This window comes from Barbus barbus (assembly GCF_936440315.1).
Source record: "Barbus barbus genome assembly, chromosome: 25".
NCBI classification, from domain to species: domain Eukaryota; kingdom Metazoa; phylum Chordata; class Actinopteri; order Cypriniformes; family Cyprinidae; genus Barbus; species Barbus barbus.
Window position 1 is genome coordinate 7,359,346 of NC_136753.1, and position 22,777 is coordinate 7,382,122.

The 22,777-nt window shown below is 36.7% G+C and overlaps 1 protein-coding gene and 1 long non-coding RNA gene across 3 annotated transcripts in view; one reads left to right on the forward strand and one right to left on the reverse strand.

Annotated features, from left to right (window-relative positions):
* LOC306845060 overlaps positions 1-22,777 on the forward strand; it is a 428,848-nt gene that overhangs the window by 348,341 nt on the left and 57,730 nt on the right. The gene's annotated exons all lie outside the window — the stretch shown is intronic.
* The window catches only part of LOC306845211 (dedicator of cytokinesis protein 9-like), a 92,365-nt gene that overhangs the window by 31,332 nt on the left and 38,256 nt on the right, over positions 1-22,777 (reverse strand). For both annotated transcript variants that reach the window (XM_079377873.1, XM_079377874.1), the window contains exons 2-19: positions 21,458-21,574; positions 18,999-19,088; positions 14,557-14,639; positions 12,765-12,834; positions 10,297-10,392; positions 8,704-8,838; positions 6,954-7,128; positions 4,901-4,956; positions 3,955-4,029; positions 3,731-3,871; positions 3,182-3,388; positions 2,736-2,858; positions 2,344-2,426; positions 2,136-2,258; positions 978-1,057; positions 607-797; positions 343-408; positions 68-160 (exon numbers count right to left, since the gene is read on the reverse strand). In XM_079377873.1, the coding sequence (XP_079233999.1) occupies positions 68-160; positions 343-408; positions 607-797; positions 978-1,057; positions 2,136-2,258; positions 2,344-2,426; positions 2,736-2,858; positions 3,182-3,388; positions 3,731-3,871; positions 3,955-4,029; positions 4,901-4,956; positions 6,954-7,128; positions 8,704-8,838; positions 10,297-10,392; positions 12,765-12,834; positions 14,557-14,639; positions 18,999-19,088; positions 21,458-21,574 (2,004 nt within the window). The remainder of the gene's footprint in view (positions 1-67; positions 161-342; positions 409-606; positions 798-977; positions 1,058-2,135; positions 2,259-2,343; positions 2,427-2,735; positions 2,859-3,181; positions 3,389-3,730; positions 3,872-3,954; positions 4,030-4,900; positions 4,957-6,953; positions 7,129-8,703; positions 8,839-10,296; positions 10,393-12,764; positions 12,835-14,556; positions 14,640-18,998; positions 19,089-21,457; positions 21,575-22,777) is intronic.

Genomic DNA, 22,777 nt, shown 5'->3' on the forward strand with positions numbered 1-22,777 from the left:
TGTTTGTCTATATGGTATATTACTTAGTGCTTGGCCCCCTATAAAATATATATCGCATTTTCATCACCTCATCATAAAACTCTGGGTTCTGCTGGTGGTGCAGTACAGCTGCATAGGCATGTTTGGTGAAGAGAGGACCTCCTGGACGACCATAGATACACTATACATAAGAGTGACACACAAACAGAGCAGAGTTATTTGGCCCTTTAACTTTATTTCAACAGAGCAATGCGAGGAAGGACAAAAAACATTGAGAGAGGAGAGAGAGGAACAGGGTCAGGAAAATACTTTGAGTATCTATTGTATATCAGTCATAAGAAAGGTATTGGGGCAGCCTTGTACCTTCAGAGGTTGGGCATCCTCTTCATCCGACTCTCTGAATTCCACACATACTGCGATGTTCCTTGCCTGAGTCACATAAGATGAAGACCGAACATGAGCCAGAAAACTACTTACTGTTGAATCTCTAAGGGCATGTTTTATGAGCGGCGAGTGTGTGCCTTCTTTACACTGACCATCTCATATGTCAATACCTTTGGCAAAGGGCACTAATTTTGCAAGAAAATGGAAAAAGCAAGAAGCTTTCAGACGATAATGCTAATGTACCTTGGCGAAAGACTTCTGGCTGTCATATTTGAGGTGTTTGGGATAGACATAGAGATGATTGTTGTAGGTGGTGAAAGGCTGAGAGCACTTGGCAATACAGGGAACAAACTCCTCCACCTCCAACAGAACACCGTCGTTCGGCCCATTACTCTCAAAAGGCTTCACTGGGATGAAGGATGGAGTGACACAATCTAGCCAATGGTGAGGAAAAAATGACAAGTGAGTTCAAGTGACCGATTCATTGCACACAAGAGGATACACATTTTCAGGAAATCAAGGTAGAAAATATGACAAAAATATCAGAAAAGATGTAGTATGATGCAGTATGTTACATATACAGAGTTACATTAACAAATATTTTGAAGACTTACTAGCCACATCAGGAGGGACATTATCAATGGTAGCGTCCAGGTTACCCAAGATGACAGGTAGTTTAGCCATCTTCTCAGGCCTGTTGATATCATTTTGACATACACATTATCAGTTAAATATTGTTTTATTAAAATAAATTTGGCAAAACAGTCAAATAAATTTAATACAAAATAATAAAATTTTTATTTAATCTCTTAAACTCACTAAGGCTGCATTTATTTAATTTATTTTATTAATTAAATTAAATTAAATGTAATTTAATTTATGCATTTAAATTATTTGTTTATCAACTACAGAAAAATTATAATATTTTGAAATATTATTACAATTTAATGTGATGGGAAAGCTGAATTTTCAGCAGCCATTACTCCAGTCTTTAGTGTCACATGATCCTTCAGAAATCATTTTAATATGCTGATTTGGTTATCAGTTATTATCAATTATTACTACTCAATTATTAATAATGGTTTTTATTATTATCAATGGTGAACATATTTTTGCTGCTTAGTATTTCTGTGTTAATTTTTGATGAATAGAAAGTTCAGTAGAACAGTATTTATTTGGGACAGAAATCTTTTGTAACATTATAAATGTCTTTACTGTCACTTTTGATAAATTGAATGCATCCTTGTTGCAACATTGATGATAAGCATCATAACTGCATATTATAAAGATGTCTAAAGGATTACGTGACACTATAGAATGGATTAATGGCTGCTGAAATTTCATCTTTGCCATCACAGGAATTAATTACATTTTAAAATAGAAAAAAAGTTATTTTAAGTTGTGATAATATTTCAAAATATTACTGTTTTACTGTATTTTTTATTAAATAAATACAGCCTTGGTGAGCATAAGAGTCTTCTTTCAAAAATATTTAAACATAATTATTCCAAACTTTTGACAGGTAGTGTACATTCTTATTAAAAGCTCATATATCTGTAGGAGGCCTGAAAAAGTGCCCCTCTGAGAGGTACTACAAAACATATTCCTAACAGTGGGACGTCCACAGCTGCAAAAACACTGCAGAAGAATATGATGTTCGGAAAATATTTCCATTTAAAGTCCATTGTTTTAATATACCTAATCTACTGTACTGTAAAAGGGACAGGAATCCCTAGTGAAGATAAGTCTGATGACATGAGGTGAATACTGACTTCCTAAAATCCGCCAGCAGTTTGAAAAGATCCTCTTCTGAGAGTTTATTACTGTCTTGCCGGTACAGTGCGGAGAACCGAGCGCTTTTATCCAAAGTCCCTGAGGCATCTTTAAACACAGGCCTGTGGAAAAGAACAAAAAGTTTAAATATTGTGATTGACACAACACACAAACAGAACAGAACATTTCTAGACAGTTTTGGCTCACCGGGCTGCCCATGCGAAAGGCATCTTGTACTGGCCCAGTCTGCTGCAGGCCATCTTGGCATTCTTCAAAACCTTCTGAGCAACCTGTGAAGCAAAACACACACATTGTTCCCCACAACCTCTCCAGAGACATTTTATTAACATTGAACTGGGCAGAAAGCACATTCCTGGCAATCTTGCGGGGATTTTAGATGGTATCGTTGTGTAGTTTTAGGCAGGATATTGAAGGGGTCATTGTGGGATGTGGTAGAATTGTTTGCAAGTTTATGGATCTTAAGCCCTGATCATCTTTCCTTATCCTTGTAATAACCACTTATTGTTTTGACTGACAGTATGTATTTGGTTCTTCTGTTTTGTTTCTGTATGTGTGTGTAGTTGTGTTGGGCTCATTGCCTTGCTGGAGTCGGAGCTCTTCATGTAGGGCTCAGCGCAGTGAGTAATGCCTCCCTGCAGAACTTTCTCGATTCGCGCAACCAGGAAGATGTCAGGGTGAGGACACGTCACAGAGAAGACACCCTGAAAAATAAATCAGCACACAGAGTTTTCTTACTGAAAATACTGTGTCAGTTATATATCCTTTTTCCAAATGAGGATGTCCCCAAAGGGAGGTTAGATATAGATAACTTCTGGGACAAATTGTCCCCAAAGTATAGCCAAGTAAACACACTCACACACTTCACTCTGTAACTCTATCTATCTATCTATCTATCTATCTATCTATCTATCTATCTATCTATCTATCTATCTATCTATCTATCTATCTATCTATCTATCTATCTATCTATCTATCTATCTATCTGCCCGCCCCTAAAAATAAACTGTTAGATTAGTCCTCTTACTTTTTTGGGGTACTGTAGCATCCCCTCCGGCAGTTCACTAAGCAGCGTTTCAACGTGAGGTTTCTCCACCCCTCCGTTTATCTGCATGCTGGATGGTGGGATCATGGAGCGGACCAGTGGGTTATTTAGATCCACATGAAAATCTGCAGATATTTTTCGGCTGTTCTGCACATCAAACAACGAAAGCACCACAAAGAAGGGCTCCACCTGAAGAAAACAGCAAAGCTGCATCTAATCTGTACCAGAAATGTGGGTTGAGCTACAAATTGACATGTTGAACCACTTCAACAAACAGAGGAATGTTTGCAAGCGCCACAGAGACACAGTATTTACACTTGTAGCACATTAAACTGGAATAGAAAGTGGTTTAACATTGAAATAATTGCACATTAAGTAATCATATACGGGGCTGATTATGAATATACACATAATTATAATTCTCCCATTCCCATGGAGTTTGACTGGTTGCCACAACACATCGCTCATCAAAGACAGTGATACTTATCCAAAGAAAAGAGCTCACAGAGCAATTGTGAATGTAAATCTTACATTAGTAGTAGGTCCCTCCTCATTTTCTGCTACACAGCTCTGAAGGTTGAAGGACAGATCATTGCAGCTGACCAAAACTCTCTTCCCAAACTTCTCCTCAAACTGCTTCACGTCAGGTTCAATGCCAGACAAATCGAGTCTCTACAAAATATACACACATATCTTAAAACCAGTAGCTCACCCTGTGATTTAATGGATTATTTATTATTGGAGTTGTGGCTCACCTGTGTGTCAGGGTCCAGAGTAAAGAGTTTCAGACGAGTTTCACTCCTCATCTTGGACTCAATGTCTCTCGCACTCTGAAAAGCAAAAACAGGTTGCTAGTTGCTAATTACCAGTTGACTGTGTTTCCTGTTCCAGCATATTGCATGATAAAAATCTTAATTGCTATTTTGTCTTGGTTTCCAGTGGAATATCTAAAAATACTTAAAACCAGATTAATGTGCATGAGAAGTAAAACAACATAATAGAATTCATTTTCGGAGAATATATCTGAAAACAATGTTTTTAAATCTTAATTTAGTTAGATTTAAGATTAAAATGGCATGTATTTTACATTTATTAAACAGAAGGAAGACAAGAATTACTCTTTGTGCATATGTAACAATTTGCAATTGCTCAATTATGTAATATCTCTGTTTACACTGTTAATTCTTAAGAAAATGCATCAAATTTGATGAATGTTTAGATATTTTCACTGCAAAATAAGACAAAAGAAATAGTATAAATGTATTCAACATCAATAAAGTGAGATATCATGGGATGTGTGAGAAAATATTCAGACTTTAGAGAGAAGAGGCGCCTAGACGATTGATTCCAGGGAGGAGAGAGACGGCAGACAGGAGAATAAAGAGCTAGATAGAGATGGGATATGTGTGTGTGTCTGTGTTCCAAAGTGTGGGTGGTTCATTGTGGAATGGTTGGAAAACATTATCCTAGTGGACTAAGGGTATGTGGAAAAACTGTGGATGTGTAGAGAGAGGGCAGACAGCGAGGACGCCAGCGTTGAGATCATACTACAGTCAAGACACAAGAGCTGAAGACCAGTATTCACCTTCACACACACACACACACACACACACACCCTGTGAAACTGTACATGATTGTTTGTATAATCAGCTAATCAGGAAATCATGCGTGTCTATATGTGTGTCTGTGTGTTCACAATACCTGGAAACTGTCCTGAAAATTCCCCGGCGAGATGTCTGTCTTGCCCAGCTCATCATCTGTGTGAGAGAAATCACACTTGCTGTACTGAAACACTCAAAACCAGCAAACACAGCCATTAGTCCCAATGTCTATAAATCAACATGTAGTGACTGGGACATGTAGTGACTAGTAACAATGTCAAATCATAACAACAAACACAAAAATGTGGCTGCTCAAACATTTAAGCTGTCAAACTACATATTTTATTATTAAAAAGTGAGTGGATGTTGTGAGTGGATGTAGGAGTTTCTTAGAGTGTACAGCAGTATATGTGGTTACTAGACCGTTCTGGGTGGTTACTAGGGTATTACTCTGAAGTTTCTTAGGTATTCCAAATTGGTTTAAAAATGATTCTATTTCATATATGGTTTCTAGGGTGTTATCGGTGGTTGCAAGTGAGTTCCTAGAGTGTTTGGATGCTAACTATGCAGTTTCTAAAGTATTCAGAGTGGCTTTAAAGGAAATGTTCACCCAAAAATGAAAAAAAATGAAAAGTCTTTAATTACTCACCCTCATCTCATTCTAAACCTGTAAGATCTTGTTTACAAGCAGAGAAGACGCACACTGTACATAAAACAGTCTTTGTAAACAGGTCTAAAGGTTTCGACAGAGAGTATGACTTGCAATTTTTTGCCCAGCCATACTTATTTGAACCACAATATACAGACGATGAACTAAAAGAGATGGTCGCCCTACGTTAGAACGCCAGTTCCTGTATCAGCAGAACCACACTCATGCTTTGTGGTACTGTCATGAACACGCGTCGAAGACTGACACGGAAGAGAAGAAATTGTTGAATAAAATTTTTATTTTTCTGTACTTTGCACACAAAAACTATTCTTGTTGCTTCATAAAATTACAGTTGAACCACTGATGTCACATAGACTATTTTAATGATGTCCTTACTACATTTCTGGGCCTCAGTTGCGTTGAAAGCTCTAGGATTTAATAAAAAATATCATAATTTGTGTCCCGAAGATGAACAAAGGTTTTATGGGTTTGGAACGACATGAGGGTGAGCAATTCATGACAGCATTTTAATTTTTGGGTGAACTATCCGTTTAAACATGAATGTATCTGGTATGGGTTTCTATGGTGCTGTGGGTGGCTGTTAGGGGGTCCCTAGAGTGTTAGGTTGGTTGCTATAATGGTTGGTTGGATGGATGGTTGCCAGGGTGTTGCTACATTATGTGGCTTCTAAGGTGTTCTGAGTGGTTTTAAAAAAGGTAAAAATGCTGTTTCTAGGATGTTGTTGGTGGCTGCTAGGGGTTCCTAGAGTTCATATGTTCAGTATGTGGTTTCTAGGGTGTTAGGGTTGTTGCTTTCTTTCCCATGATATTCCAGCCCCTAGATATGATTTGGGCTCCTCCCTAAAGGCAAGTCGAACGGATTCTTTGCCCATTTTAATTGTATTTATCTATCTATTGTAACAGCACACATCTCCTCAGCATGATTTGAGGTATCTTTCATGTCCGTAGAATAAACATTGCAAGATGAGTTAGGCGCCAAAGTTTAATTCTTAGGGTCAGAAGTTGACTAAGTATGACTAATAGCAATAGTCATGCTCGCCTTAGCAAGCTCCACAAGTAATTAGTTATATTTGGTTCTGCACTCTGATTGGCCGACAGGTGTTTATTGTTTTATTCAAGGCGAGAAGAAAGGAATGTGCTGTCCTTTGAAACTCATCAAATGTAAATAAAGACTCCCAACCTCCTCTCCTGTGTGAAATCCAAAGGGTTTAAGAGGTGTTAAGTGTTACTGTTTGTGCATGGCTATGTGTGCGTCACTTCAGGAGTGTTGGGTATATGGAAGTATCTTTTAAAAGACGTTTAAAGAGTGGGTGGTCTCTTCAAAGAACACATACGTGAAACACAACCACACCAGTTGGCTCTGCTAATACATGTCTGAGTATTCTAATCTTATAATAACATATAGTAACGTATCAACACATGCCAGCGAACATACATGAAATCAGACACACACATCTGTGAAGTGCACACACTCATACACACACCATCGTGCAGTTCTCCGTTCCTCCTCTCCTGCATGGCGAGCTCAAAGCTGCTGTGGAGGATCTTGTTGAGGGTGCTGATCCAGTCATCCATCTCTCCTTCACTGTCTGCCGCCAGAAGATATGTGCTTTTATCCTGCATCTTCAGCTCAAACGCGAAACGACGCACCTTACTGTTCTGCATGGTGACAGAGAAAGAAAGACATTTCTAGTCATGCCACTGGCAGTAAATAGCATAGCTCATATAATTTAGCCTTGGAATAATTTGTTGAGATTTTTATTTTTTTTTTATTTATTGAAATTGACTTTTGATTGGTATCTTGGCAAGTTCGAGACATTGTTAGATCTCTTATGAAACTCCTTTGAAACTTACTGGAGTATTAGTGAGGTATTTGTACTGGAAGAAAAATATGAGAAACAATAGATGCTGAGAAGGAAAATCTTCACTTGATCTCCATTTAAGCTCATTGCTGTCTAGAAGAACAATCGAGACACAAATTCTTCTTTTTTACATTTCTTTCCTATGGGAATGTGAGCACACCCAAGACATTGGAATGATTTTAAACTTTATGATTTATGACGAATTTACACCAGAAATGACTTTGGAAAATATATCCATCCTGCAGCAGAAGCTAAAAGCCATTTATTCCCAGACGACTGCTGAGGAATATCTGGCTGCTTTGCATGTGCACCTGTTGAAATGTTTAAGTTTTGGACCTAGAAATAACTTTTATTATTTCTCTTTTGTCTGAAATGTGGAAAACAGACAATGTGTCAAAAAAACAGATGTTGAAAACAGACAAAACAGGTTGCGCATACTAAAGGAGTACTTTATTCTTTCAGGGTTGCTGGTGCATCGAGGAATGTGATCACACTTGCACTCACACACACACTGTGCGCACCACAGGAGAAAATGGAAATATTTGACCCTGGGAGAAATCATGCGTGAATTAGGCTGGACCTCATCTTTTCCTCTGTGCCTCTCGCTCATTTTTTATCTTTTTCTCTTTTTCTGCAACCCTGAGTAGCCCCATCTGAGGAACTGGCCATCCAAACACTGATATCCCCTTTTGGTCGAGACAAAGGAAGGGACTCATGAGAATGTTATTAGAGATCTGAACTCCTTCTATAAACTGCTTTGTACTGCAGTAAATACACAAAACAAAGCATTTATTCTTCTGGCGCCCTTATGAACTTATGAGAAATGCTCTGGGTTCAATAGAAGTTAAGCAGCATTGATATAAATGTGTAAAACAATGTTGATTACTACAGAGTATTATGTTAACTTGGTTCGATCCCTCAGTAAAAAGAGCAATAATTACAGTCAATTACAGTACAATGAGTTACAATAGAAGTAAACAGACTGATAAACATAAATAACATTTTCCTTACACGCTGAATAAATTTGTACACATCTGATTATCATTATTTTCCAAGAAAAAAATAAGCTTTTACTTACATTTTATACAATATTATTTATTTAGTCATATTTAATATTAATATATGTTTTTGGTGAGTTGTACCACATGACATTTTAGAACCTGAACTAACCTTGTCATAAAAAGGTCAAATGGTCTACTTTAAGAGGTCTGCTGGAATATAATATATTTTTTATGCAGATTGGTTACACCAAATTACTTTTTGTTAAAAAATATTTTGAGAATAAAATAAAAGATGAAAAAATACTTCATATCGTTGTCTTTCCACACATTTTTCTTTATGACATAAGGACAGCATAACCATTACCAGTTACCTGGATGACACCCATGCAGGAGTCCAAGAAGATGGTTCCCTTGGGTTCTTTAGATATTTTCTCATCTTTGTAGAAGTTCAAGTTGTATGATCCATCTCCCAGCTGGGTCAAATGGAAATACCTTCTCTTAAAAGACTAAAGGGAAAGAAAGAGAGAATACAAAAGATCATTAAATGAAAATAGCAGATGTAAACATTCTGTGTTTAGATGTTAAACTACTGACCATTCTAAAAATAACATCTAGTGGAATGGGACCATGGGAAAATGGATTAGTGAGAAGTGGAAGTTGGTAAGACCCCATTTCCTGTCTATGGCATGGTGAGCACAAATCTCTCTGTCCATGACTAAAAACAAGCAGCTGAACATAAAGCTATGCAGAAACTGCACTCCATGTCATGTCAATGACATCAAAACTTGATTCTATGGCTATGCTCGAAATGACACACAACCATACTGCTATTTTTGCAGTGTGCAGTATGCATACCAAGCAAGATATGAAAATCTTCCTTATGCATGAACATTTTTCAAAACATGCAGTGTGCAACTAGAGCACATTACCATATCCCACAATGCAATGCACTCTACCTGACCATTTTAGTATGACAAATGAACTGGAAGTAATATCAACCATATTCAACCATTTCAACTTATTATTTGAATGAAATAAAGATTATTTTTGAGGTAATAACTGTGAATGCCACTTAAAGATTCTGTCATCATTTACTCACCCTCAAGCTGTTCCAATCCTGTAGTTTCTTTCTTCTGCTGAACACAAATGAAGATATTTTAAAGGATGTTGGAAACCAAATAGTTGCTGGTAGCCATTAACTTGCATAGTATTTTTTTCCATACTATGGAAGTCAATGGTTACCATCAACTGTTTTGGTAAACTCTCTGAAATATCTTCTTTTGTGTCAACAGATGAAAGAAACTCATACAGGTTTGGAACAACTTGAGAGTGAGTAAATGATGACGGTACTTTCTTTTTTTTGTTTAAACTATCCCTTTAATGAATTAAAGAGATACTATTACCAATCAGTGATTTTTTTGCACATACACATATTGTTTCACTTCAGAAGACACTGATTGATCAACTGGGGTCATATGAATAACAGCTGTGTAATTTGCGAGCATGATTTCTTTTATTTTCAACTTTGAGTAGAGATTCCATTTAAGCATTCATTGTGGTGACAACAATATAGCCTTCTAATTTATCAAATGTTTATCTTTGCATAATGTGTTGTGTTTGTGGGGTGTGGGGTAGTGGTGATGGCGCAGTGGATAAGACACATGCCTTTGGTGTGAGAGACCCGGGTTCGAATCCACTGTGAGACACCAATGTGTCCCTGAACAAGACACTTAACCCCTAGTTGCTCCAGAGGCGTGCGACCTCTGACATATATAGCAATAGTAAGTTGCTTTGGATAAAAGCGTCAGCTAAAATGAATAAATGTAAAATGTAAATGTGTTTTATATTTTTTTTCAAATGTGTACTATTCAGTATGCTACTACTTTATTTTGAACAGTTATCATCTCAATCACAAATTCCTCATCATTAAATCTGAAAAGGTCATGTGTATATTGCTAACTCACCCTCATGGTAACACTGATGGCACTGTTCATGTTTGCTTTATACAGCCAGCCGTGCTTGGACACACCCCCTCTTTGAGAGCCCAATGAGGTGGCATCCTTCAGGAAACAGGGAAGAACATAACAAGCACAAATAAGAACACACAGGCGCAATCATACACCCACACACTGTGACTTCATCTGTTTCTTCAAGCCTGAACAAAAACATGTAGATATCTAACGCAGTTTCCCACATTAGAGCCTCTGGACGCCCTCCTCCGTGTTTCAACATGAAGTCCATTTTCACCTGACTCCCTCAATTATTCATGTTCTCTCTCATCCCTACAGGCAACAGCCTTCAAACTGTACAAACAAACTCCATCCCTGAGTGAGAGCTCAGACAGAATGGCAGACATGGAGCTGGAATTCTGGGAAATGTAGGTGAAACCCAATCAGGGAATCGGATAGCCCAGAGGCAAAGTCCTGCATCTGCTCTTTCTCTAAGGCTAATGTAGTCCCAGAGGCTCCGCACAAACGCATTACTAATAAGCTGGAAGTTCCTTATTATTTATTTATTCGGCTTATCAGCCAGTGAGAACAGAGAGAAGGAGAGCGAGAGAAATCATGTGTTGTAATAGGCTGATGAAGTATGGTGCATGTACGTAGATATGGTTAATACCATTTCCTTTGCCTGTCACCATACTAAGGAAACTGGTAGAGTAAAGAAATAATAGCACATGAGTTTCTTGCGCTCATTCATAAGTTTATCAAACAAATGTCTTGACAGAGTGAGTTTAAACAGCTAAATATGATCAAATTCCTGGCTGCATAATGACATTAATCATTGTAATTACAGAGCTGCATTCTGAATCATATACACTATATTGCCAAAAGTATTGGGTCACCCCCTTCTAATGAACATGTTTGACTACTTTAGTAATTTCTATGAGTACAAATCTTAATGTTTAAGCATATAATGATATTCTAGGGAATTGTGTGCTTCTGATTTTATAGCAACAGTTTGGACAGGACCCTTTTCTATTCTAACATGACAGTGCCTCTGTGTATAAGGCACGGATCAAAAAGACATGAATGATTCAGTCAGTGTGGAAGAACTTGACTGGTCTACAGAAAGCCAAGTCCTGATCCCAGCTGAACTCCTCTGGTGTGACTTTATATGCAGACCTTGAGCCAAAAACTCACCAAACACCAATGACTTGTACATAAGGGTGCTGTCATTTTAGACAGACACGTCCAAAACTGTTGCAACAGAGATGGAAATACAATTTTTAAATACATGAATTATGTTTCCATCTTTGTTGCCACAGTTTGTTAGTGCCTTTTCCTGTTCTAAAGAAGGGGGTGTCCCAACACTTTTGTCCTTATAGTATCTATACAAGTCATTGGTGTTTGGTGATGAGTTTTTGGCTCAAGGTCTGCATATAAAGTCACACCAGAGGAGTTCAGCTGGGATCAGGACTTGGCTTTCTGCAGACGAGTCAAGTTCTTCCACACTGACTCAATCAATCATGTCTTTTTGATCCGTGCCTTATACACAGAGGCACGGTCATGTTAGAATAGAAAAGGGCCCTGTCCAAACTTTTGCTATAAAATTAGAAGCACACAATTCCCTAGAATATCATTATATGCTTTAACTTTAAGATTTGTACTCATAGAAATTACTAAAGTAGTCTACTAAAGGGGTGCCCCAATACTTTTGGCAATATAGTATATATGGCATATTTGTGGGTTTAAAATAAAATAAACAGATAGATAGATAGATAGATAGATAGATAGATAGATAGATAGATAGATAGATAGATAGATAGATAGATAGATAGATAGATAGATAGATAGATAGATAGATAGATAGATAGATAGATATAAATATTTAAAACTGTTGACTCAAGTAATTGACTCAATAATTTATGTAACAACATGCAATTAAATAATTTCAAAATATTTTTCAAAATTACAGTTTGATTGTAATTACAATGACCTTTTTTTTATTATTTATAATTTGTCTCATATTTCATCTTAATCATTCGTTCTTCACTGACACTGTAGTTACATTTAGAAAAAAAAAAATATCGCCATGCTACAACATTGTCAACAAATATTAAAAAAATTTTGCTATCATAATTTGAAACGTAATTCTGGGTCCTGGGTTCATAATTCTTGGTTCTCATCGCTATCGAAATCAAAGTCTTCTGACACTTAATATAATAAAAATAATAATTCCGTCATAATTTATATTTATATAATCTATTTTTTTTCATAGCTTTATAGACCGAAAGTGTAAAAAACTGTACATAAGTCTTTTGAAATGAAAAATTAAGAAAGCATAATAAAAATATTTCCAAGATAGTTTTAACATGATTTTCATACAATAAAACTAAAATATCTGTTAGTCTTACTTAAAATCAACCCCTGCTACAAGTGTTTTTTTTTCCAGGGAGAACAGTGAGGAACCATGGGCAATTGACCCTTACCTCCTCCTTATCTGCATCCTCATCCACCTCAAATACGTGACTAGCTAGTTTCTCTGGCCGAGGAACTTTACTGTAAAGGAACAAAATACAAACATAAGACACATAGACTTTTATATTTTTTTGCCTGTGCAAAAGTCAACATCACAATGCTAGAATACTGAGGGGTGGTTGCCTGAGTGTTACTAGCATTTTCTAAGGTGTTCTGAGTGTTTTTTAGTGGGTGGCTATGTGATTTCTAGGTGAGAAAATCTCAAAAAGCTAAATGATCATTCGTGTCTGTAGCACACGTCTAAAAAAAAAAGGTTCAGTGCTTATAACTCAAGGACACTGTTGCTCTTCACTCACACAGCTGATGCAAAACACAGATGAGTGTGCACATGTGCCAGTGTTTGACTACTGTATGTGTGTTCAAGGAAACTGCATTAGCAGAACTTTCATGAAGGAGTGGTGGGCGGATCGTAATGTTGCTCATGATGATGATGGAGCTTCATGCACACAGCACACATTATCTCTGTCTCCTCCATCACCATCATCCCTCCTGCTTCCTCTGTGACCTTTACCAAATGCCAGACACTGGCTGTCTCCTGGTCTCCACAATGTGATTTGCCAGTTATTGACCGCTAAGACATAATTGCTCCATCAGTTAGTTGAGACAGGAAGTGCCATCAGTGGTTGCTGCCCTGTCCTGAAACAGGTGGAGTGTTTATGTACTGAATGACAAAAGTGAGAGGAAGAGAAAGCAAAAGAGAGGAGGAAATGGGCTGCTGATGGGTTGTTGTTGTGTGAAGAAAGGAGCATTTCCCGATTTAGCTCTGGACGAGACCTTGCTGTCAACACAGGGGCAGGACAGGATGAGGACACTGATAAAATTAGAGAGTAAAATAGCATCTCTCTTTCACACACACACACACACACACACTCAAACACATTCAAACACACTGTGGGCAAACAATGGCTCTTGGGCTCTGTTCCAATACCTAGTGAGCTGCCTTGCTGTCGACTACCTGCATAGACAGCTGCTTTCTAAGTAGAGGTCAACCGATATATCTAAAAGAGCAGAGAGGCTATGGCTGATATAATCGCCGATTTATCACACTGTTTAATTTAAAGATAGTAAATAGAATATGCATAACAATAGTAAGCAAAATGTGATATTTATTTTCAATTAGATATATTAAGCAATTTTAAAAATAAAATTTAGATAAAAATTAAATATAATCCAAAACAATTAATGTATTATTGTATGATTCTCAGAACTGTCGAAATAAAATGTCCTGTTTCCAAAACTTAAAGACCAAACAGGAAAATTACTACTAATAATTTAAAAAGCTCAAAATAATTTAAAAAGCATATATATATATATATATATATATATATATATATATATATATATATATATATATATATATGTGTATTTGTAAATGATGAAGACATGAGAAAGTATTACTAAGAATACAAATGGAAAAAATAACTTTCCATTTACTTTCCTTATTTAACAATTCTGTTTAATAATTTATGTGCACTGTCCAAATAAATAGCACTACCCAAATAAAAGTCCTGGTGCTATCAAATTAAAAGTCTCACCTCCGATATTTGTAGGCCAAACAAAAAACTTTACAAGATATCCGATGTCAAAAGTTTAAAAATCCCAAATATTGGCCAACATGTCGGTCAACCACTTGTGATGTACAAAGAACAGATGGACTTCAAATAACTTCAAATAACTATCTTCGCCTCTTTCCATTGGTTGTCTCTTTCTTTAGATCACTTTTAGCAGTCTTGTGGTCCTTACTTTGGAAGTTGGCGGAAGTCTCCAGAATAATCTTCATACTTGTAGTTCACCACATGCCAGTCTGAATTGTAGGTCTTGATGCACTGTAAAAGAAAAAAACAAATATGTCAAATATGTCTGTCTTCTCTCTACTGTCATATGGAAAGCCCGTATATGCCAACAAACACACAAAGAAGGACCCAAATTCCCAAAAAGGCTAATACATTTCCAGTAATCTGATAAGAATCATGTTTTCCAAAGCAATCTGTGGCAATAGCTTTTTAGAAAATAATTTCCTGACTGTATCCCTGTGCTAATCACTGTTAAAGCTGTCACCCCACTGCACCACAAACAGACACTAATATATCCTCTGGGCATTACATTAAAGCAGGTTCAATTCTATTTGCTTTGTTGGCAAGGCAAGCATTCAGTCCTCAGCAGTTCTTAAAGGGATAAAATGAAACTAAAAGCCTCTAAAACCCAAAAACGGCTTTCTCACTCTTATTTTAAATCCAATTAATGGAGAGAAAGAGGAAGGCAGTGAGAGAGTAGATGAGTTGACAAAGTAGATTTGAGACCATTCTGAACGAAGCATTCACGTGTTTATTCTGAACCGTCTCTGTACTCCATCTGTTACTTTTATTTTTCCTTTGGGGTTTTCCTTTTTTTTCTTTGGGGTAAAATATATATATATGTAATGTACACACACACACACAATATATATATATATACAGTCCCCTCCATAAGTATTGGAACAGTAAAGATAAAATTGCTCTGTTTGTTGTGGAGTCAAGACATATTGCAAATATGATTAAAAGATGAATATGAGACAAAACTACAGAATGTCACATTTTATTATTAGCCGTTTCAACACATACATGTTTATCAAATAAAAAGAACAGCACTTTTAGAGTTCATCCCACTCATTGATGTGAGCATAAGTATTGGGACAGTTGAACATAAGGCAGATATAAAATATTAAAAGCTATTATTTAGCTGCAGATCCCTTGCGCACAATCACAGCAGTGAGTCTGTGACCCATAGACATCACCAGACTCATGGTCTCATCCTTTGAAATACTTTTCCCAGCCTTTAATGCAGCCAATCCCAATTGTTGCTTGTTTTGGGGAGTTTCTGCCTTTACTCTCCTCTCCAGCTGGTGAAATTCATGTTCAATCAGATTTAAATCTGGAGGTTGACTTGGGCAATCTAACACTTTCCATTTCTTTGCCCTTATAAATTCCTTGACTGAACTGGCAGGGTGTTTTGGGTCATTGTCCTAATGCAATATGAAGCACTTCCCAATGAATCTGGTGGCAAGATGGTTTTGTACCCTTCCAAATTCATTCTGCTACTGAGAGGGCCTGTTCCAGAGACAGCCATGCATGCCCATGCCATGACACCACCTCCACCATGCTTTACAGATGAGGCTGTATGCTTGGGATCATTTGCAGTTCCCTTTTTTTCTACACATTTTTGCTTTCCCATCACTTAGATAAAGGTTCATCTTTGTCTCATCGGTCCATAAACACAGTTCCAAAACTCTTCTGTCTCACCTTTGTGCTTTTTTGCAAACTCTAATCTTGCCTTTCTATTTTTGGTGCTGGTCAGAGGTTTGCATCTTGCTGTGTAGCATCTGTAATTCTGTGTCAAAGTCTCCTGAGGACAGTAGATTGTCAGAGCATCACCCAGCTTTCTGGAAGTTGTTGGTGATTTTACAGACATGTCTTTTAGGGTTCATTTTCACAGCTTTTATGAATTGTCTGTCATCAACTACTGTTGTTTTCTCAGCCGATCAGATAGTTGTTGGTTGCTGGTGTCTCTGGTGGTTTCCAAACTCTTGATTTCTCCATGCCCTTTGTTTTTGCCAGAGCTCTAATTGACTTCCTCTTTTCTTTTAGCATCCAAATTGCTTGCTTTTCTCTCAAAGTCAGCTCCCTCGTCTTCATCCTGGTTTGTGTGTGTTATCATCGATTGTAGGATTCAGAATGCAGAAGCAATGGATAGAACTGATATTACGCATTCCCTGCTTTTAATATCTGCAGAATTAATACAACAGGACACAGCTGATCACTTAGAAAGACCTGTGAGGCAACTGTTCCAATACTTATGCTCACATCAGATAGAGGGATGAAACTCTAAAAGTGCTTCTTAGCTGGTAAAACATCTATGTGTTGAATCACCCAATAATAAAATGTGACATTCTGTAATTTTGTCTCATATTCATCTTTCAATCATATTTGTAAATGTCTTGACTCCTCAGCCAACAGAGCAATTTTGTCTTTACTGGTCCAATACATTTGGAGGGCACTGTATATATATATATATGTGTGTGTGTGTGTTTGTGTGTATGTATGTAATGTCAATAAAAATATTTTCACATTATCTGGATAAAGCACGAGTTATTCTTATGAAGTTGTGTGTGTGTGTGCGTGCGTGCGTGTGTGTATATATATATATATATATATATATATATATTGTGGTGTTCTGAGTGGTTACTACACTGTAAAATAATCCCACTTCCATTTTATCAGACAAACTCTGTTTTAAAGGGTAACTATCTAATGTAGAAAAAGTTGACACTGAAGTCAATGTTTAGGCTATTTAGTGTGAGAAACTTAAAATATGAGCAAGAATGTCAGGTTTTGAGAGTAGGGTCAAACTAACAGGCTGCTGAGCAGATAACTCACCACCCATAATCCTTTGCACTTTATAATTTGTGTTTTTGGTTAAAAGCATGAGAACTTTCAAGCACATGCAAATATTTACTATTCAGAATGTAGATGTTTTAGCTCTATTTCAAGGGTCACCAGACTCGGTCCTGGAGGGCCAGTGTCCTGCAAAGTTTAGCTCCAACCTTAATTAAACACACCTGAAGCAGCTAATCAAGGTCTTACAAGGTATACTTGAAACTTCCAGACAGGTGTGTTGAGGCAAGTTGCAGCTAAACTCTTTGGTGACCCCTGCTCTATTTAGTGTTTTGAATAGTTTTTGTTAAAACAGGCTATGTTATATTTCACCATTAGTGTGATTAGTGTTTGGTGAAGAAGTTTCTTCAATTTTATGGCATGAAATTCTACAAAATTGTTCTGATGCATAGTCCGGGGACTCTAAATAATTTTTTAAGTTTGTGCAACTAACTGATGCACAAGTTAAGCAGACTTACATTGGTTAGTGGAAAGGTCTGCCAAAATAAGAAAGGTTTATATCAATAATATACAATTTTAATATTAAATTGTTTACTTTGAGTTGATAGCTTATTGAACTTGGGCTCACTTATGATTACTTTTGAGTTTATGGAATTTATTTTATTTTGTTTGTAGAAAACACTGACCAACTTTAATTAAATTGACACAACTATTTTCACTAAACTCAAATAAGTCCTGAAGCTAGTTTTTAAGTTTTGCGTTTTCTCAACTTCTGAGTGTATTTCAATGTAGGATGTTTTAGCCCATTTTACCTCTTGTTAGGCAAATCTGAGGTCTCATTTACGTCCACAGTACAAAGTGTAAGGGACTGTTTAATACTCAGACTAACCCTAAATATGAACAACAGTAATAGTGACGCTTGACTAAACATTTGTTAGTTTGAAATTATTGTTGTTTTCCCGATACTAAAACAAAAATCATTTGGACAACTAAACCACCAAAACCAGCAACACTGATGACTTATGACATTATAAGAAAACAACTGAAAATAAATAAAAGTTCCTGGGCAGCTCATCTTGTTTGCCTTCCCTTGTGAATCAGATTTAATTACAACTCTTTTGAAACAAAATGACATTGGCTCTGAAGTAAGAGCATGATAAATGTTTATGCAATGATTCAATCGCACATATTTTATGTCAGACATAGTTGTTTCCAAGAAGTTGTTTGCAAGTTTAACAGAACAATCCTTCAGAATGCGTGTTGTTCTGGGTGTACAGCGGTTGTTTGCACATGACGGTCCAGGCAGATGTTTTGATTTGTGAAAAGCTGGAAAACTGCCTGGCTCTGGCCCAGCTGTCCTTGATGATGTCATTGAGCTCTTTAGCGGGAGGAAGTATCGTTTTACGGTCTCTGTTGACGACGCCCAATGCCCTTGATATCCACACAACCCTAGCCTGACCCAGACCTCACGCACACATACAGTTTATTCTAATGCAAATGCATATGCACATATAATATAATTATTTAAGAAGTAGCATAAATGTGGAACTTCTAGAAATCTGTTTTGAGCTGTTGACAATTTCTGTTTGTTCAATACATTGCTCTGGTTTTACTTGTATCTAAGATCCTATTGCTTCCAATATGATCAATGATTTTTTTTGCAATCTGATTTGCATAATTCCTTTAATGAATCATATGCTAACTCAATATAGCATGTACAAATAAACAACGCTATCAATGAATGCAATTCATTAATAATTCAGAATCTTTTCGATCTGATCCATGAGTGTATGTTATATGCATATGAGGTCTTACCTCCTGCACAAGCAGGCTGCTGGCTCTCTTTTCTGCCCCATCTGGTACTGAAGAGTGCAGAGTTCTGCCCTGACGCTTCAAAGTGGAGATCTACATAGATACATGTGGAAATGTTTCAGAGACGAGCACATGAACATGCATAAAAAAGATCTGTAAGTGTAAATCTTTACATTTCTTGTAGCAATAAAATGAATCATATTGGACTATGAAACAAAAGGGAGGCTTTCAATGAGTTTTCATTTAAATAATAGGTTACAAGGAGGAGTTGGAAACATTGAAAAAAGTGAAATGACCATGTGATTTAATTAAAGTGCATTTTTGTATTAGTCTAATGGAAAATCATAGTTTCCACAAAAATTAAAAAAGAAACCATTTTATTGAAATAGTATTTTCACTTGACCCCAGAGTGTTGATGTGCAGAACACATACTGGCTAGCTCTACTGACAGCAGAAATTATTGTGTGTTTTATTTATTGTATTTTTTAAAAAGACATCACTATAAACATAAAGGCCTTTCGAAGTAATATTTATTTTTAGTTAGTAAATTAATTCAGTAGTCAACAAATGAAAATTCTACTTCCATATTACAGCTAATTTAGCTTTTCTTAAAGGGTTAGTTCACCCAAAAATGAAAATCGATTCGCTACAGGAGGCCTTTATTCACCCCCCAGAGCCATGTGAGGCACGTTCTTTTATGGATTTGCGCACTTTATTTTATGAGTTTTGGACTGTGTAATAAAAACACCCACTGACTGCAATGATAGAGCTTAGAAGAGTCGGGCCAGTTTTGAATATTACTTAATATTATAAGATTCATCTGAAAGAAGAAAGTCATATACACCTAGGATGCCTAGAGGGTGAGTAAAACATGGACTAATTTTCATTTTTGGGTGAACTAACCCTTTAATGGTGAAATTAAACTATATAAATTGTTATATTGAGCAACATTAAGTAACATGTTGGCTTATCTCTAAAGAATATACTGATTAAGTATGGCCTTAATAAAAGTCAATATTTTTACTTTGTATGAGTATCTTTGTGTTTGGGAAAATGAATATTTTTGATTAATATTAAATCCAAATTTAAGGTTTGAAACTGAACCAAACTATGTATGTGTGTATATATCTTTATTTTTAAGTTGGCCCAAAGTATAATTTTTTTCCCTCAGTGTAGTGAGGACATGGACTGATTTAATATAAATAGCATATACAGGGTCTTGTCTCTGGCTCTGTCATTATACAGAGTCTCAGATGTGCCTTTCTAGGACACGTCGTCTCAGTCTGCATTCATACTACAGCGCACATGTGAATGTCTCTGTGCTATGGAGCCTGAGGCCTGATGTGAAACCAACATTGAACATGAAGCTAAATTGTCCATTGTTGTACAGCCCTAGCTTTTACAAGAAGTGCTATGCTCATTTTAATCAGCTTGTATGCTTGTAAAATCTTAAAGAAGCAAACTATGCATTGAAAATAATCTTGGAGAACTCATCTCTAACCATTCTGAGGAGTTATGCTCTGAAGTCAGTTTACTATCCTTGACTGTACTGGGCATGGCTTTATACACTGCTGAAGCATTGTATGAGAGCCTGAGTATGTGTATGTGTGTGTGTGTGTGTGTTCTATTTGTAAATGTACTTTTTTACAGGTGTATCTTTACTATCTAAAATACGTTACAAGTTACAATCATTTCTATTTATTGTGTAATGTATAAAATAAAATACTTAACATTTAGCTTTGGTTGTAATAGTCACCAAAAAGAAAATGGCTTAATAAACATAATAAATTTTGTCTTAATAAAATGCGTGCCATTGAGTGCCAGTCTTCATAATACTATTAAGACTAACAAGATTTTTGATTTGAGATTGAGAATCGTCCTTAACATTTACATTTAATTTCCTAACACTAATCCTAAAATTGAATTGTTTGGTTTCAGCTAACTGGGTTGTTGCTCGCAAAACAGTTTTTTTTCTATTCCTCATAAACCAAGGCCCATAATGATCTCTCGCATACACACCCATTTCTAAAGGAAAACAAGTAGATGGTTCCATTCAGAGAAGCAGCTTGAGAAATCCCCTGAGACAATGTAACTGTAATATTATTTGAGGGTTGTATAATGGTTGTGATGGAAAAGCAGGCCCTCGTGAACACCGAAAGAACAGTGATGTATAGCTAGTGAGCTGAAGGAGGACGCAAACTCAAGACACACCACTGAGAGACTGTGAAAACTAACATCTGCACATGTTACTCAGCTCTCAGAATCATGCGGAAAAATAACATTTCAGAGGAAATCGCAGCATGAATTCAGATAAGAAGAGAACAAAAAATACTGACAGGACTGAAAGTGTGCATGTGCCTCTAACAGAGAAAAATAGCCGGCAAAAGAATGAAGGAATGGATACTGAGGGAAGAGCAGATGGTCTGAGAGCTGGATGTGTACAGATAAACAAACATTCTTACCTGAAAGTCATCAATAGGAAACTGCAGCATATCTCTGAGGACATCACTTAGTATTTGCGTTTTCCTCTGGACAAGTACGCTCTCATAATCCAACGGCTCAATCACTTTTGGTTTTACCTGGAGACAAACACACACAAACACACAAGTTTAACAGGGGTAAACCAGATGAACAAATCAAAGGTTCAAGACAAAAAAACCAAACAAACACAGGAACCAAATGAACCATGAATGACCATCAGTTAAAAAGGCTTATGGAAGACTGCAGATCATCAGACCAATCTGTTGTGTTACCAAAAGTATGTCTATTCTTCCGAATTCAGTCGGGACATTAAGGGAGTCATATACTTTTTTTTTAGGTGCACTTTTAATTTACTGTGTAAATAATATGTAAAATGTAAGAATGTTTTTACACTGTTTCTATATGAATGTATATGAAAATATAGAATATAACCATTGACACTCTATCTACAATCTCAATTAGGAGTGTCAATGGTCCATTAGAGAGATAGGTGGCGGTAATGCACTTATACAGTAAGTCTGCGATCTGTCGTAAAGCAAAAAGAAGAAGAAGGCGGTGTGTCACACGCCGGCTGTTGTGTGAACAAGCTCAGGACAGTTGGACCGTGCGGCGGATCAGAGCTAAAAAATATATATAAATACTGTTCAGTTTCTTGCACAGACCGATCATTTCGTATCTTTAGACCTCAATGTATCGTCACAAGCCGCAGGGTTTCATTTGGTTTTGTCTGTGTATGTTCTTTTTCTCTCAAAGCCGTGAGTACCGACAGACTGCAACGGTTTGAGTTAAAAATCTTTGTTTATGCTCTACTGAAGAAACAAAGTCACCTACATCTTGGATGCCCTTGGGGTAAGCAGATAAACATCAAATTTTCATTTTTGGGTGAACTATCCCTTTATGGGACTAACAAAGCGTTCATAAGATGTGTACTTCACAATTTCGCTGGAAGCAGAAAGTCATCTATGTACGTTTCTCCTACTGTTTTATGAATACATACTACTCATCTCACAAGATTTTTGTCTATTATATACTGTATAAGTAAGCATATTCAGAGGCAGGTTTTATCTACTCATTTCAGAAGTAAGTTGAGAACAATCCATTTCAAAAGTCAGAAAGTTGAGAACAATCTATTTTTTATCTTAAGCCGGGCTCACACTGTGCGATTTTTAATAGTATTTTGCGATTGCTGCTTGTCACACTGTACGAACATGATCACCATGTCAGACTGTAGGATCTCAGTTGTTTTAATGTCAGACTGTACGACAGTCAAGACGCGATAAAAACGTACGTACTCAAGAAGA